The sequence below is a fragment of the Canis lupus genome, chromosome 1 (genome assembly GCF_003254725.2).
Source record: "Canis lupus dingo isolate Sandy chromosome 1, ASM325472v2, whole genome shotgun sequence".
NCBI lineage: Eukaryota > Metazoa > Chordata > Mammalia > Carnivora > Canidae > Canis > Canis lupus.
In genome coordinates, this window is record NC_064243.1 from 48,050,999 (window position 1) to 48,068,218 (window position 17,220).

A 17,220-nucleotide genomic window follows, 5' to 3' on the forward strand; every position below is an offset into this window, starting at 1 on the left:
GTGGCAGGGAGCAGGGCTGGCGTCTCCTGGTCTCCTGGGTATTTTCCGCCCCTGCTCCCAGGTGGACTTGGGACTTGGGAGAACATAATAGCCGATCGCAGCTCCCGATGGAGGGCCCCTCCTGGAGTCTGTCTCCTCCTGGAGCTTCCACCGCGCGCTCTGCCCACCAGCCTGCCAAGTAGTGATGCGGCCCCACCCTGTATGTGAGAAAATGCTCGAGAGGCAAGATTTGTCCAGGTCCCACAAATGATAAACGGTGGAAGCTGGGACTTGAATCCTGCCCTCTCTGACTCCTGTCCTTTTTCTGTAGCATCCTGGCTCCCCAGGCTAATAACATAAAAATGTTTTTGTGGTTTCTCAGAGTCGCAGCTGAAAGACAACCCTGCATTCTCCATGCTGAATGACTCTGACGATGATGTGATCTATGGGTAAGTCCCTGCCTCTCGGAAAGCTGTCCGATAGTGAGCATTTGGCCTGGTTTTATGCGTCTGCTGAACAGGTTGTAATCATTCTAAAATGATTTTCAAGGCATTGTGACGTTTCTTTTACCTGGGAATGCCCTGTGATCCCACAGTGTTCTATTTTTCACATTGTTCTGACTAGATTGAATGGTGTTCCGCTTTTTGAACACTTCCCATGGGTAGTGACCACAGGAGGAACAGTTCTTCCTGGTGGCGGGCCCTGGTGCCTGAGGGGGGTGAGGAGCCGGCAGGAGCAGCAGGCTATGGAAATGGGGAACGCAGAGCTGTGATGTGCGGCGTTCTTGCTAGAATGGCACATCAGTGTGCAAGAGAATAGATGAGGAGCTGTCAAAAGCCACATGGCATCCAGGGTCTCTTTCATGACAGGAGCGACTATGAAGAAATGCCCCTGCAGAACGGCCAGGCCATCCGGGCACAGTACAAAGAAGGATCTGAGAGTGACTGAGTCCCGGGCCGACGCGTTGCTGCCGCACCGCTTCCTGACCGCCTCTGCCACTGCTGGTGTTCGGCCTGGTCTCAGAAGCAGAGGATTCCTGGTCCTTCTGTGTTTACGTATTTTTGAAAGGAATACCAAAACCAAGGACAAATTTAACCATTGGGCCAAATTAATTGTTAGAGCGGCTGCCTTCATTTGAGAAGAGAGGTGCTGATAACAAGCATGAACAGCCAATTCCCTTTTCAAAGATTTCAGATGAGAAAGAGTTCATTTTTAGTAGCAGGAGGTAATTACTTCTGTTTTTAGTGAATTTTTTTTTTTTAATTGCTCATTCTGAGTCCATGGAAAACCCTTATGAATGAGGTCATAAGCATGGTGAAGGTCTCCTCTTTCCTCCTTTCTTCCTGCCCTGTACCAGTTTCCACCATTGAAACTCAAAGGAAGCCTGTTTCTGTGCCTGTCTCCTGGGGGCAGACCTTCCCCCTGGAGTGGCCGGCGCTCTGGCTAACCGAGCATCCTAAGTGACTAGGAACTCCTGTCCAAAATGCCTGTGCAATGGCTCATTAGGGAAATGGTGGGCAGGTGGGTGCTAGCCCCTCACGGCCACTGGGCAGAACTAGTGTTGTGGGGTCTGAGGAGGACTGGCTGAGGTTCATAAGGAAAGGGTAAGATGACAAGAGCCAGCTCCAGGGGAGAGGTCTTGCTGCCATAGTTTCCAAGGGCCTGTGTCCACACGCATGTGCATGTGAGCAATACATACATGAATGTGAACGGATGTGGTGCGGGGTGGGGAAGAGGGTATCCACTACAGTTCCTATAAGCTGTCATTTCTACAACTCCATTAAGAGAGAACACCCCGTGAAACTTATTTTTTAATGAAAGCTAAACAAAGGATTGATATATTATTATAAATTTTTTATCTTGAAAAATTTTTTCAGTTCCACATTTGAAACAGATGAAAGAAGTAAAACATTTTGGATGACTTGTGGAAAGCATATCTTTGGGTAGAAGGTCACTTGTTGGGAATCATGCCCGCTCCCCAGTGGCCAGGGAAGAGAAAAGTTGTCTGGAGCTGCTGAATCTGTGGCATCAGAGAAGGCCCTGGAGAGTTGCCAGTTCCTTTTTGTCAAAGACAAAGTGTAGACGGCTGGTATAGAGCTCTCCTTTCCTTTTCCTTTGACAATGCACAATAACGTCTCTCTTGAACCGTTACCGTACGGTCATGGCTAACATCCTGATTGATGGCGTCTTGGCAGATGCAGCAGCATAGGGTAGGGTTGTTCCGCTCCGCAAGCAGTACCTACGTTTCCTTCATCTATGCATTAACTCTCAAATAGCTAAAAATTGTATTCACTTTAGGTAGTGCTGGGCCCTTAGAGAGGTTCATGAGAGACTTCTCATTATGGCTTCACATCTTTCTGTTTAAACCTTAGTGATAATGTACCTTTAATATGGATTCCATTTGTTTTTAAAACCTTGTAAATATAAAAGTTTGGATTAAAACAACTGTATTACTGCAAGGGTAATTCAAGTCTACGTGGTTTTTACATTTTCAGTGGTGTGATTACTTTTTTTTTTTTTTTTGATTCCGTGTACTCCAAGGTATTGGAAGAACTTTTCTGTTACCACATTTTTCAACTTCTAACTAGAAATAATTTATGTAAATTGATGAAAAGTTACTTGTGCTGATTAATGTATTCTAGTATGTGATATAGTTTACAAGTTTTAATCATTATTAAATGTCCATAATTTGGAATGCTTTTATTTATCAGCAAATGTAAACTACTTGAGGCATTTAGCCATATACATTAGAACTTTTTAAAACTTGTCTTTGTCCTATAGTGTAATTATAAACTGATGACTGATCTCTTCATACTTGATTCTTCATGGCACCAAGTCACTGAAATGAAAATATGGGACTATTTATTTACTTTTTGTAACTAAGTTGGAAACAAAATTATAAAAGAAAGTACTTAAGGGGAAAATGGCTCTCTGTTAAATCGTGCATTCTCAGTCTTGTCTCTGGTGTATCATATATAGATCAACATATTATGCACTCCATGTAAAGATTTGCTTAACGTATATATAGCACTTAGCATGTAGTATATATGCCGTAGGTATTAGATTAAAACACTAAAGTCTGCCAGAAATTGTAGACAGTAGCAAGAAAATTGTTTTTTTCTTGGAGAGTATCAAAGTTTTGCAAACTTCAATTGTAAATTCAAAGGGCTGACTTTAGTTCTTCCATGGTAATGGCTTGAATAACATCATCTTTGGGTAATTTTTTACACTGGTCCAGTCTAGGGGAACCTGGAAGATGACCGTACGTATTTCAGCTTCCCTAGGGAGAGCATCATTATCCGTGTGGGTAATAGGTCTGCTTGATTTATTATTAAATCATTACAGCAGTGAAGTGATGCAGTTTTCTCTCTCTTCAGCCCCATTTGAAAGGCTAGAGAAGGGAATATATAAAATATATTCAAGGTTTGTAAGATTGTTCCTGTACATAATTACAGATTGCAATAAAAGTTTAGATACATTATGTAAACCCAGCCCACTAAATGGGCAGGTTACAAGACAAATGTCACCAGCCTCAAGCATTCCGTGAACTATTTACTGAAGGTACAGTTGTGTTGAATTGGTCACGGTATGGTCAGTGACTTACTTCCTGGAATCCTCCTCACAGAGGAAACCATGGAAGCTCATCGACAGGATGGTAAAAAGGGACATCTAGTGATTTCTAGTTAAGTCACTAAAGAATATTTATGTATTTTGAAGATTTTAGAAACCAGTTGCCTTAGAGGTTAGACTTTTGGGAAGAAAGCTACAAATCTTTTCCCCAGGCCCAAGGGAAGTCGCTTTAGTCTGTGACATCTTGTTACCCTGCTGTTGACTTGACATGTTTGATATACTGGTAACTATAATCCCACACAGTGAAACACAGAATTTTCTGCTACTGAAAACTGCCTTTTTACAAAATGACTGTAAATATTTGTAAAATAAAAACAACTTTAAACTTTAAGTTCAAAAGGAAAGCTAGAACTATGTAGGAGATCTTGGAACTGTGTCGAGCACAGTAACTGATCACAGAATGATCATTGTATCAGTCAAAAGTGAATAAATGTTTATTTATGGCAAACTTACACTTTGCGAATGGCTTCATTCTGAAACTTCCTTTCTGGTAAATGTTAATAAATTTTAAATATTCGATCCTTATGTGATTTATTTGTTCTTGTGGAGTTAATTTGGTCATTCAGGCATAAGTGCTTCAAGGACAAAGCACATTCTTCATTTTGGCAGGTGGACACGAGAGTGTGTCTTAATCCCTGTGTGAATGTGGCCCGTGGATGAGCAAAGGGTGAGGTCCCAGACTGGGGCAGGGGCCCATCTCCCTCCTTAGATAAAAAATATCAGTCCAATAACCTCCAAACGTGTTTGCGGATTTATAAATAGGGGCCTAATTGTGGCTGAAAAATGATCATGAGAGCATTTTGGAAGCCCCAAAGTACTAAAACATTTTTCGGAGGCTTGCCACTGACAAGTGGAGAACACTGAGGCAGGAGCCCACCCCATGGCAGCATGTGGGGCTGAGAGCTCTGGCCGGAGCAGGGACCAGCGGGCACGCTCCCAGAAGCCAGCAGGATCCGGGGCCCTCACATCAAAGCAGCAAATCCTTATATTGGAGGGGACCGACGCCAAGTTGTAACTTCCTTTTTGGTTTTGCAGTTCTATAGATTCTAAAGTCACTACTGAAAACTGAAGAATTCATTTGTGGTATTATTTAGACTATGAAGAAAAACACAAACTTTAAAGTGGAATAATTTATTATTCTAACCAAAGTACAAAGTATGGAAAATTAGTGTATCTGAGTCATTCAGAGAGAGAGAAAGCTTCAAACTAGCAGATTTCAGTTTTTAGCACCTTTGGGAAGAAATGTTCAGAGTTAAGACAAGTGGCAGCACAGGCCTGGCTGCTGGGATGACTAGCCTCTGACGGGATGCGCCGTTCACAGAACAGGGCAGTCACCTGCCTTTTCTCCACGTTGTGAGAGCGCCACAAGACACTCTGAAAGAGCACAAGAACAGCGTTCACCGGATCCGTGGCCGTCAGGAGAGGCGGTGAGCGCAGCAGAGGGGGAAGGCAGGGCCGCCGACGGTCAGATGGACAGCCCGAAGGCGCTGACAATGCAGTACATGGTCTTGTTCTCCCAGCGCACCGTGCAGCTGCCTGCGGGGAGAAGGCACAGAGCACTCAACTCAGGGAGACGGGCGCGCTAGCCTCACTTCTTGGGCTTCTGTGTGGCACAGAGATGAGGCTGCTCAGACTCTTCCCTATACAGAGTGTTAAAGGGGACTCTAATAAACATGCTTTCAAAGACCTGTAACATCCGAGCACATGTTCAGAAAATTCTAGATTTCAGCAGGGTCAAGGAGCACGTGGAGCCTGCAGGGAGGGCCCACGACAGGCCTGCAGAGGACAGTGGAGAACCGTACCGTCAGTCGAGCTGTCCCAGAAGCAGGAACTCGCTGTGTGTAACCCCGCTCCGTTCTTCTGCATAATCACACAGGTCACTTCAATTAAAACAAACTTTTATTAGATCTGCTTGGCAACACACATTTCTTTTAGCCTACTTTCAGCATATGTATGAAGAACCCGTGGCTGGTGTTTGGGCTAACAGCTATCGGGGTAGACTGGCCCTGTGACAGTGACAAGTCACACCCGTCCCTGTCCCGCACCACATGCCTGTTGTAAAAGCATCTGATCTGAAGTGCTGGGAAATGCTGTGATGTGCGCCCTGCGACTGTCTGAGCTGCTGAACAGGCCAGGAGGGTGGCAACGCACACAATACAGTGACCTGCCCCTACCGGGTGCTTTCTTTGAGGTCAGACATCACACCGCCACACTCGCCTCTCACCAGCATGTCAACAACCACCAGCAATATATACAAGAAGCAAAAATGCATTACCGATGTATTTAAATGGCTTTCCCAGCTTGGTGAGTTGGCTTAAAGTTTGTTCTACGACATTTGTGGTCCACTGATTCACTTTGCTGTGCTGATAGGCATTGCCACCAATGGCACTCTCGATAGCCTGGAACAGAAGCACAGGGTCACTGTTGGTAGAACTCAGCCAGAACCCTCCACTTAGTGCCGAGGCTCCCACCATGAGAACTGCCACAATACAGTCTGCATGAAATAGCACATCTGTAACCACGAGGACTCATCTGCAAACACACCTTTTAAGAGTGTCCTATTTCATTAAGTTACATATTCTTAAAAATCCACACTTCCATAGAGTCTGTCAAATTTTAAAAACATGTTGACTGAATTTACTGTTGACTATTGCAGTTCGTAGTTGGAGATGATAATTTTTTTTTTCCTACTGAGGCTAGAAAACATTTTCCTTTGCCCATTCCTTTCTTAAAATATAGCAGACACAGGAATCTTTATTGCTTGATTGTACAACTGACAACATACAAACCTATGCAAATAACCATGTATTCAAAAATACCTCACTTATCCAATATTTTCTGGGAACATAAAACCTAAGTGCACTTTTCAGATAATAAAAAAGGAGCCCTATATATTAGAAAAATTATTGTAAGGTTATGATGTATTTTTCTCTTTATCTGAAATTCCTAGTCTTTTTTCTGTGCTGCATCCTGGTGAAGGTTCATGCTGTGTGTCTCAGAGATTATTCGGGAACAGGTGCAGCTGCCTGCCCCTTGCTCGTCTCAAGTGTGTAGTTAGGCTGTTAGCATTTTATGATTTTTGTGGGCCATTTATTGCTGATGCCAATGCGCCTGCCTCTAAGCAGCTTCCTTCTCTACCCCTTTCTAGCTGGAAACCAGAGACCTGGGTTTTGATGACAGCAATGACCTAAAATAATTTGGTGAGGGCCCAGTTCTGTCCTCAGACATGCAGAGACACAACCCTGGGATTGGAGCTGTGCACACTGGAGATGGATTAGGGTCTACTGTCTGGGGCATAAGCCCAGTGACCTTGCTTTTGGGGAACAAAATACTATTTGTAGTCGCACCTATTTACCCTGGGACTCTGAGCAGTCACATTAAACACACCTCGTGTAGCTGCCAGCCTTCCTTCCCCTTCATCCCTCCTGTCATAGCTCCTTCTCATCCTCTGACATGTTCTGCTCTTCCCAGCTCAGCATAAAATAAGGTTGTAGGGACACAGGCACTCCTGGTTGTTAAGACATCTGGATACTGGTCAAGCTAAGCCCCTACCTTGGGCTGCTCTCTCCACGTGCACTGTGACAGGAGCTGTTTTTCGGGGAGGGAGGAAAACTGCCCTCCAATTCTGGACCCACCCAAACACATTACTACCCAATCCTTGAAACAGCTCAAGTGAATTAACCTATTCCAGAGGGAGGGAACAAAGGTTGTAGAGGCCAGTGCCCGTGGAGGGGACCACCGCAATACTATCTCCTGCTGTCACAGGGCCTGGGAGGGTCTACGTTCAACTGCACTTGCTGCCTGGCAACTGAGTCAGTGACGCCAAAAACACGGAGATCACGGGGGCCTTCACGATAAGCCAACCCCACTTTCTCAGTTCCACTCCGGCTCTGCCACCGGCCTGCCCCACCCCCACGTTCCCTAAGAAACACCGTGTGCAGGGAAACCAAAGCAAACTATTACAGATCTTGCACAACAACCAGAAAATCATGTGTGATGGTGAATGATGTATATGGTACAATATCATCTTGCTTTTTGGTGTTGATCACAAAAATGGATTGTGGTTCTTGATCACTGGCATTAGTCAAGAATTTCCATTAGAGGCCATTCCAAATTACACACATAATCTCAGCTGGTACTTTAAACTTAGGTCATCTAGGGGCACCTGGGTGGCTCAGTGGTTGAGCCTTTGGCTCAGGGCGTGATCCTGGGGTGCTGGGATTGAGTCCCCCACTGGGCTCCCCGCAGGAGGCCTGCTTCTCCCTCTGCCTATGTCTCTGCCTCTGTGTCTCTCTCATGATTAAATAAATAAAATCTTTAAAAAATAATAAAAAATAAACTTAGGTCATCTAATGGCTTTCTTCTGGCCAATGGCTTCACACCCTGTGCTCAATTTACACAGGAAGGGAAGGGGACTAAGGAAAATCTTTCTGGCCTCATTCCTGCCCCAGGCTTCCCCAGCACTCTGCACTACTCCAGGACCATCTGCATCATGTCAGTCCCTCAAACACACCATGCACAGTCCCACCACAGGGCCTTTGCACATGTGCCCTGCCTGGAATGTCTGCCCCCTCTTTTTGCTGAGTTAACACCACTGCTACTCATTCTCCAGCTTCTAGCTTTTTAAAAAAGATTTTATTTATTTATTCATGAGGGGGGGGGGGCAGAGACACAGGCAGAGGGAGTGCAGGCTCCATGCAGGAAGCCCGACTCAGGACTCGATCCTGGGTCTCCAGGATCAGGTTCTGGGCTAAAGGCGGCGCTAAACTGCTGAGCCACCAGGGCTGCCCTCCAGCTTCTAGCTCTAAACTCAGCAGGTGGGTCAGATGTCTCCTAGCACATGTGGTGGTAGTTACCACACAAAAATGCAAGTTTACATTTCCCAGTGTGATTATTTGGTAAGTGCCTGGCTGGCCCTGCCCCACACTGTAAAATCCTTGAAGGTCAGTCCCTAATGTCCCCTTGATATGTATTCTTCAAATCAATGAAGAACAAATATCCTGTTTTGCCCTCTACTGTCATCATCTATGGGATGTACCATGGTCAATAATGATTATATATGTAGTTTAAGAAAAATAAGCAGGTAAGCCCCAAATGGATCACCAGGTCTTAAATAACTGAAAGTTTTTCAATTTTTTTATATTCACTCTTTATCTGACACCAGAAACATTTACTTGGACACCATGACCATGAGTCTTTTATGTTAAAAGATCATTGAACCAAGTCTTAGTAATATTCAATAATAATGCTAGTATATAAAATTTCTTGTCTGGTTTAAAATATATAATTTACATAATATGGAAGTAATTCTTATCTACATTCTTATCTATTCACTGCAGTAAAAACTGTTATTTAAAATGCCAAAACACACAGGCTCAGCTGAAACAATTCCAAGACAGTATTTAAAACACTTATTTTCACTCATAAGGCCATTAATCAACATTTTAAAAATAAGTATTCTTCCTCTTACCTCTTTTACAATGTTGCTTACTTCATCAACAACAAAAGCAGTCTGTAAGCAAGAAAATTAGTTAGATTTGATGGCTTTAAAAGATGCATTGATTAATGCCAATTTAAGTAATGAACATAATTTATAAATGAAGACTCAGAAATAACCGAACTAAACTTCCTTTTACCAAGGAAGACACTACAGAGACTCAGAAATGCTGAGTGGCTCTTGGAGGATCACAGAGCTGGTGAGAGGCAATCAGGAATCTGAATATGTATATAATTTAAAGGTTTTTGGTTTGTTTTTACTCATGCCATGGTCACTTTAGATTCAATCTTTCTCCATTTCAGTTGGCTACTAGGATCATTAACAAATACACAAGTTTAAGGAGTTACTTTTGTGTAAATTAGCTGACACTTTTCCTAAAGTAAACTGATTAGGAGGTTTGAAACTCAAGACGTTTCTGTTTTTAATCACCATTAGTGATTAAGTATGCAATGGTTACACTATTTCCTGATAGCTGTTTCCTTCTTCATGCTGTCCTACTTCAGGACTACAAAACCAGAATAGCTGCTAGCACAGCCTCAGGATGAGCTGGGAGGGGGGCTGCCACCTGTAATCGAATGACAGGGCTTAAAAATGGTTTTCTCTTTACATAAGGTACACTCGAATGGGTACCAGTTCTGTCTGAGTCCTGTGAACAGTCCTTAGTTCTGGACATTCCTTCTAGAGCGGCCCAGGTCCTCAGTCACTGTGAATCGTGGTGGAATAAAGGCAGAGCGCCCAGCTTTCGCAGTGTTCTAGTCCCTGCTGGATGCCGACTGTGGCCTTGTCCGAGGGATGCCCCGTTCTTTCCAGGAGGATCAAGAGCAGACTGCCTGAAGCCCTCTCACTTGCTGTACTCAGAAGGCATACTTGTGGAGACAAAGCCAATCCACCGAACGAATGAAAATTTGCAGTATCTTACAGAGTAAATGATTTCTTGAGGTTTATTGGATCCTTCCAAGGGACTCCAATGATCCTTAACCAGTTGGAAAAATCCCTGTGTAATAAGCCCCGGGCTAAAATACAAAAAAAGGCTGAGGGGGGATTTCAGTAGACTTTTAGTAGAAAAGTAGAGCAGGTGTACAGAATCCACTAGGCAGTTTCAACTTCTAAAGGGAATATGACCAGTGAGTTGAGAGTGGTCTTACAAAGGTCCAGGTTTTACAGGAAGTTAGAGGATATGCAGAAAAGGCTTAGTTCAGAAGGGACTAGCGTGGGCTGGTAATTACCTAAGGCACGCCTGCTAGAAAGAAGTCTGAGTCTCCTCTTCCCAGGGGCTTAGGGCTTTATCTTGTGTAAAACAGATGCTGCTCAGCCCCTTCAATTCACAGATCTCCAAGTGAGAACTGCAATAACGAAGTCCCTTGGCCCCTCATTGCTGGGAGCCTGAATTAGAATGCCGCTACTAAGAGATTTCTCTTACAGTGTCAATTTTTTTTAAAAATTTTATGGACATTCCTATAATACAAGCCATTCTCCTACATTAGTTTATAGGGAAAACCTTTCTCCTTTGGTAGGTGCTCCTGAACCATGTCTTCTCATAATCATCCACTTGGTTGTACCAGCATTCAAACACTGCCATTTGTGTGGTACTTAGGAAATCGGATCAAAACTGAAACTCTAGTGTCAGTCCTTTAGTCTTAGATTTTTTTTTTTTGTTCCCCTCCAAACACTCCTGCTCAAACTAAGTTTCAAAAATGGTAAAATGGGACGCCTGGGTGGCTGAACGGTTGAGTCCCTGCCTTCCGCCCAGGGCGTGATCCTGGAGACCTGGGATCGAGTCCCACATCGGGCTCCCTGCATGGAGCCTGCCTCTCTCTCTCTCTCTCTCTCTCTCACTGTGTCTCTCATGAATGAATAAATGAAATCTTAAAAAAAAAAAAGACAAAAATGGTAAAATATCAAACCTTACCAAATTCATCTATAGTTTATTTTTGACAAGACTCAACTTACTTCAATTTCAACAGGAATTATTAGCAAGAAGAAAATGGGCAACTACCTTTCTATTATAGCAGCATCCATCAGCTCTAATCCCTGAGTGCACGTTAAATTGAAGGAAAGCCATTTTAACAGCACACCGTTAGACCGAATGTCTTCTGCTTGGCAAATTATGTGCTTTACCCTGCTTCCACATTGAGGCAATGGCAGATTATTTCCCCCACACACAGGGGTTCTCACACTGACATCTCAAACTCAAACTGAAAATGAAACAAGTGATGGTGGCGGCGGTGGACGGAAGCCAGGCTGAGAACGAGGTGTGGAAGGCCGGACAAAGGCAGGCTCCCCTGCGCACTCGTGCATTGTGCAGACGGCCTGCGCCTCGAATCTGCGACTGCAGCGACCTCAAAGATGTGACTGTATGTGCGCGTCCCGCGTGCAAGTCACTCTGGAGTCTTGCCTTAAAAGTCAGCAGGCGCCCTAATGACCTTCGGTTTCCCCAGCCGTGGTCGCGGAGCACCTGGTCCAGGATGGGGGTCTGCGCCGCCGCCGCCGAATACAGGGAGCCAGTGACCGCACCCTCCCAAAGCCCCGCCTGCCTGGAGCAGGGTCCGGGGGGGGGCGGAGGGCGGGCGGGTGTGGACCGGGTCGGGGGTGGCGGGCCGGCGGGAGCCAGGTTCGGGACCCGGCGGGTGTGGACCGGGTCGGGGGCGTGGCGGGCCCGCGGGAGCCAGGTTCGGGACCCGGCGGGTGTGGACCGGGTCGGGGGCGTGGCGGGCCCGCGGGAGCCAGGTTCGGGACCCGGCGGATGTGGACCGGGTCGGAGGCGTGGCGGGCCCGCGGGAGCCAGGTTCGCGACCCAGCGGGTGTGGACCGGCCGGGGGCGCTGCGAGGCGGGGCGCGGGGGGGCAGACGGGGAGCTCCCGGCCCCGCCCAGGAAGTCCCCGGAAGCCCGCGGAGCGCCCGCCGTCGCGCGGGGGAGCCCCCGCCCCGAGCCCCGCCCCCCCGGGTGGGCGCCGACGCCCCGAGGCCAGGCCAGGGGTCACCGCGAAGCGCTGGGGAGGGCGCCGGTGCCGTCAGTGTGCGCCGGGGACTGCGGCCGCCCACGCCCGGACGCGCTCCGGGAGCCCACACACGCCCTTGGCTGCCGCCGCGCGCCCGCGCCAGGGGCTCTCGGCTTCCACCCTGCCCGTCCCCGCCCGGCGGTTACCTCCTCGGCGGCCTGGTAGTCTTCCATCTTCCCTCCTGCGCGTCGCCTCCGCCCCCCGGAGTAGCGCGCACTGCGCAGGCGCGCCCAGGCCCCGCCCCTCGTGCTCGCGCCGGCCCCGCCCCTCGGGCTCGGGCCCCGCCCCCGCCCGGCCTGCCGGGCTGGGGACTCCGGCTGCGCCCCTCCTCCGCGCTCCCCGCCTTGGTTGCCGTGGGAACCCGCGCAGTCGCTGGCAGCTCCCTGGGCCGCAGCAACTAAAACAAAACCGATGTACAAAAGCCATTCTCCTGTCCGGCCCTTCCCTCCAGTTGGTGCCGTGTGGATCAATTTGAACATTAAAATGGGTTCGGAAGTGTAGTAACAAATTGTAAAGGGATTTCTGAATATGATGAGCCGTGTGAGAAATTGCTTACAGTCTTCCTGGAGATCCGGGATTAGGAAACTTTAGTTCTGAACGAAACCTTCCCTTGGGAAGGTAAATTTTCCATATAAATGAGATTTTTTTTTTCTTTGATGACCATTAAAAAAACCAACATTCTGGGTGAAAACTTTGTAAAATGCTGCACGCTTCCTGGCTGCTTTAACCAGACTGACCTAAACAGACACTTGTATACAGGGGTCATCCTGAAAATTAGTAATCGTACAGCACTTTCCAAGAAGGTCTGCACTGTAGGCACCTGTTTGCATGTATTCTGAGACTAAGGTCTTTGACTTTGAGGGCTGCTTTTTCTGGTTTTACTAATGTCCTTGAAATAACTCACTTCTTACCTCTCCAAAGCCCAGTTGCTAAAAAAAAAAATCTACTTCCCATCCCCCCCCCCAGGAAGAGCTGACCTCAAGCCCTTGAAATGAGGTAGAATTAAGCTACAAGTCTCACTTTCAATCAATCAGAAACCCTTGTTTCTACCCTGTGAATCTAAGTCCCACGCAGGCTGAAGCCACTTTACTCACTGATGTGTCCCCTACCCCATCACTTACACCTGGCACAAGTAGGTGTATCATTAAAATTGATTGAATGAATGAATGAATGGTTTCCCCACAGGCATCACTTCTGCCTCATGCCCAACTGCACAGAGCTGTGAGTGGAGAAAGATGCAATCCTCGGCCTCCTTGTGGGAAGCAGAGGGTGGGCGAGCAGAAGGCCCAGCAGTGAAGGACATAAGGCTGCTCTGCCCTGGGCACCTGATCTAAGTGACCGTTCTGAACTGCATTTTCCTTTTCAGTTTTGTTCCCTTCCTAAATGTGGCCTTGACCCACCTGTCCCAGTGTTTCAGCCTTGTGCCTCACATATGATTCTAATTCTGACATTTCTTTGTCTTGGCTTCCTGACATTCCCAGCTTCACCTGAAATCCTATTGTAGGTGTCCTTCTCCTGCCTGCCTGGTTCCAGGCCCCCCTTGACACAGCACTCCTGAGCCAAGAGGGTCTTCTCACTGTCTTCCAACTTTCTCTTGCTGCTCTGCCGTGGACCTGGAGGCCCACTAGGTAAGTGTCAGAATTATGTGCAAAGCAAGAACAAATAGGTTCTGAGTGATGATCTGCATTTGAATGTTGTGAAGTTTGAGACATCTTTTAGAAATTGTTTCACAGGGACACCTGTTTGGCTCAGATGGTTAAGCGTCTGCCTTTGGTTCAGGTCATGATCTCTGGGTCCTGGGATTGAGCCCTACATAGAGCCAGGCATCAGGCTCCTGGCTCAGCAGGGAGTCTGCTTCTCCCCTTGCTCATGTTCTCTCTCTCTCTGTATTCCTCTGTCTCAAATGAATAAAATCTTTAAAAAGAAAGAAATTGCTTTTTTAGGAATTTCCTAATTCAAGTGAGTGTCCTGAATGGCTGCTGGGATAGTGCATTAGTAACACATAGACTTTGTGTTGTAACCGAAACTCACCAGCATGTACATAAACCAATAGAAAACATGTACATGTGAATTTTCAAAAAAAACTTTATATGACTTTGGCTTCGATACATTGGGTACTGCTCTCCAATTTTAACTATCAAAGAACATTCATTAAATGGTCTTGGCATATGGCCTATTGAGTCTGCCTTAGAAATGGATACATGGTCTGTTTACCTTCAGAACTGTTTGTCCACTCTTTGAACACACACATGGAACACTCACTTTGTGTAAGCCTCTGAGCTGGAGTTGAGACTACCAAGTTTACTAAGCTACGATCTCTATGGCAAATTTTTAAAAATAAATTTTCTGTAAATGGGAGGCCTTGAAATCTCTAGGCTCAGAGACGCTGTCATGCTTGGAAAAATGCAGCGATGTGGTGTGACATTCTGGCTAATTGATGTACACTCTGCAGGGCTAAGGAATTTAAAATCACTAGGGCATTTGGCAGTCCGCTAGCTGCCATTTCCAGTACCCTCAATCCACCAAGAATGAACGTCCATCATAAGTACTGAGGTATAAACACACTGACCCACAGGTGCTCATAAGACTCTGGCCTTCAGCCGTATTTTAGAATAATGTTTAGGTTCTGTGCAGTAAGTCAGTGCAGTGAATCCCCGGATTGTTTGTCAACCTGGGGGTTAGCCGTGGGTTGGCAGATGTTGTGAGCTTTCTTCCTTCACATCAAGTCTCTGAAATACAAACCCTTTAAAATGGGGACTGGCATTGCCAGTGCCTTTATTTAACAAGTGTGGCCCTAATAATCATAGCCATGCCACCCGAGGAAAGAGTATTACCAGGCACAGCTGGGTCTCACAGTGTTGTCTATGAGCTGCAGCCCCTCACATCCAAATCCAATCTTGTGAATGTTCCAGTTTTCTTGCCTTTCTCCATGCCCATGAGCATGCTACTCAGATGTAGCACGGAGTCATGCTTAGTCAGTAATAATTTGATGGCAAAGGTGGCAGTGCCAAACCATCAGGCCTGAGGAATCTAGTGCTATAGTGGAGAAGAAAATAAACTTGTGGCTGATGCATATGTAAAGTGAGAGTCCTCTGCTAAGAAACTACATGGTAACAAGATTAGCTAAGCAATGCCAATACTTAGGTCTGCTGTCAGCTGAGAAGCACCAGCAAGTAGGACTGCAGTCCCTCTGTATCACCTGGAAATGGCTGTCACTCTGAGCTCCTTGGGTCCCTCTTCCTCTTGATCCTGGATACCTCTGCCCCATCCTTGAGACCCCTTAGCCAAGATCCAACAACTAAAGGATAACTTGTGGCATAGCAGGGGCCTCCAGCTGACAATTCTTTGGACTGGTTGATTTTCTTTTTTAAGATTTTCTTCTTTCTTTCTTTCTTTCTTTCTTTCTTTCTTTCTTTCTTTCTTTCTTTCTATTTATTTATTTTTTTTTTCCGACAGTGAGAGAGAGAAAGAGCACACATGAGCACAGAAGAGGGGGTAGGGGGTAGAGAGAGAAGCAGGGTTCCCTCTGAGCAGGGAGCCTGATGTGGGACTCCATCCCAGGACTCTGGGATCATAACCTGAGCTGAAGACAGACACTTAACCAACTGAGCCTCCTAGGTGCCCCTATTTTTAGGCTATAGTAGTTATTAAATAGTTGTTCAGTTCTATGTATATGAAAAAGTACACGTACTATATTAGTCAGCATAGGCTAGGTTAGCTGCAGAAACAAATGGTCCTCGACTCTTGGTGGGTGACAGCAACAAAGTTCTTTTTGTCACTCATATGACATGACCATCGACCTGTGCCATATCTTCTCCATACCAGAATCCTTGAGAGAGGAGGAAGGGACAGGAAACTGTGGCCTGTGTACTGGCTAGAAGGCACTGCTCATAAGAGGCAGGGATCACCTCTGCTCACATTTTGTCACCCAGAACAAGTCCCTTGACAAGCTTGAGTTTACAGGTGGGGACACTTAAGGAAGAAGAGGGCCACAGACTGCCACGCAGAGCATTCAGAAGGTTTCCCTTGGGCAATTTATCATGTTCATTCTTTTTGCCTGACTCCTTCCCACTCACCAGTTCTGGTGCTCTCCTCTTCCACTGCTAATCCCAGGTCAGCCCTAGGTCACCTCACTTTAGTTTCAGATAAGGTCTAATGGATACTTGCTCAATTTCAACACTCATCTTTTTTTTTATAAAGATTTTATTTTTAACTTATCTCTACATTAGTGTGGGGCTCGAACTCATAACCCTGAGTTCAAGAGTTGCCTACTATTAAATAAATAAGTTATTTTGTATCAGAGATGTTCTTAGACCAGGAGTCCTCAACCATGGTCACCACAACAGTGCCTGATGTACACAATAAATATCTGTGAATGAATAAAATGAACTTGAAAACTAGGAGGGAAGCCTTGTGACCCTCACCGGAAAATGGCTCTGCAAGGCCAAATGGTTTGCTCAAGGTCCCTCTGCTCTGTCTCACCCAAAAGCTTGCCCTCTTAATTCACCCTTGCGTCTTGTTACAGCCCACTAACCCCCTCCCGCCCACCCCTGTTCCTCTCTTGGTGGAATGTACCATCTCAGGTCAACATTCCCAGGCCGCAGGAGGATGAGATTTCAGAACTGAAGAGCCAGAGGGATGATCAAAGTGAACCTCATTTACAGTTGAGGAAACTCAGGCCCAGTACTATTCAGAGAGATCCGTTGACTCCCAAGGCCACACAGTGCAGCTTATTCTTGGTCATCTTCTGACTTGCCTGAATCATTCTCTCCATTAGAGTTCATGCTCGTTCATCCTCAAAAGTGATCCCAGTAAGAAAATGGAAAAACAAGTCCACAGAGTGGGAGAAGATCTATGTAATATAGATATCTGAAGAGGACTCCGATCCTGCATACCTAAAGAACTCCTATAAGTCAATGATAACCCAATAGTAAAGTAGGAAAAGACTTGAACAGGCCCTGCATCAAAGCAGATATCCAAATGAACAATACACGTGTAAAATAATGCTCAGATTGCTCAGCTACCCTAAATATCAAGGGAATGAAAATCAAACCATAATGGGATACCAACACACACCGACCAGAATGGATACAATTAGGCAAATAATAGCGAGCG

General features: G+C 46.1%; 3 protein-coding genes across 11 annotated transcripts in view; 2 read left to right on the plus strand and 1 right to left on the minus strand.

Moving 5' to 3' along the window:
• TMEM181 (transmembrane protein 181) overlaps positions 1 to 4,128 on the plus strand; it is a 74,826-nt gene extending 70,698 nt beyond the window's left edge. For all 4 annotated transcript variants that reach the window (XM_035712591.2, XM_035712592.2, XM_035712593.2 and 1 more), the window contains exons 16-17: positions 362 to 428; positions 849 to 4,128. In XM_035712591.2, coding sequence (XP_035568484.1) covers positions 362 to 428; positions 849 to 927 — 146 coding nt within the window. In that variant the 3' untranslated portion in view covers positions 928 to 4,128. The remainder of the gene's footprint in view (positions 1 to 361; positions 429 to 848) is intronic.
• A 596-nt stretch (positions 4,129 to 4,724) lies between these two features.
• On the minus strand, positions 4,725 to 12,360 carry DYNLT1 (dynein light chain Tctex-type 1). Its single transcript, XM_025422645.2, has 5 exons — positions 12,252 to 12,360; positions 9,080 to 9,121; positions 5,885 to 6,008; positions 5,412 to 5,489; positions 4,725 to 5,145 (listed from the first exon to the last, which is right to left on the minus strand). The coding sequence occupies exons 1-5, from the start codon at positions 12,276 to 12,278 to the stop codon at positions 5,075 to 5,077; spliced, it is 342 nt and encodes a 113-aa protein (XP_025278430.1). The 5' UTR covers positions 12,279 to 12,360; the 3' UTR covers positions 4,725 to 5,074.
• Positions 12,361 to 12,434: 74 nt separating this feature from the next.
• Positions 12,435 to 17,220, plus strand: part of SYTL3 (synaptotagmin like 3) — a 93,641-nt gene continuing 88,855 nt past the window's right edge. For 2 of the 6 annotated variants that reach the window (XM_025422636.3, XM_025422638.3), the window contains exons 1-2: positions 12,439 to 12,723; positions 13,587 to 13,733. The gene's annotated coding sequence lies outside the window, so the exon portion shown is untranslated. Of the gene's footprint in view, positions 12,724 to 13,586; positions 13,734 to 17,220 lie in introns of all 6 variants that reach the window. The other 4 variants (XM_025422637.3, XM_025422639.3, XM_025422640.3 and 1 more) reach the window with 3 other exon arrangements.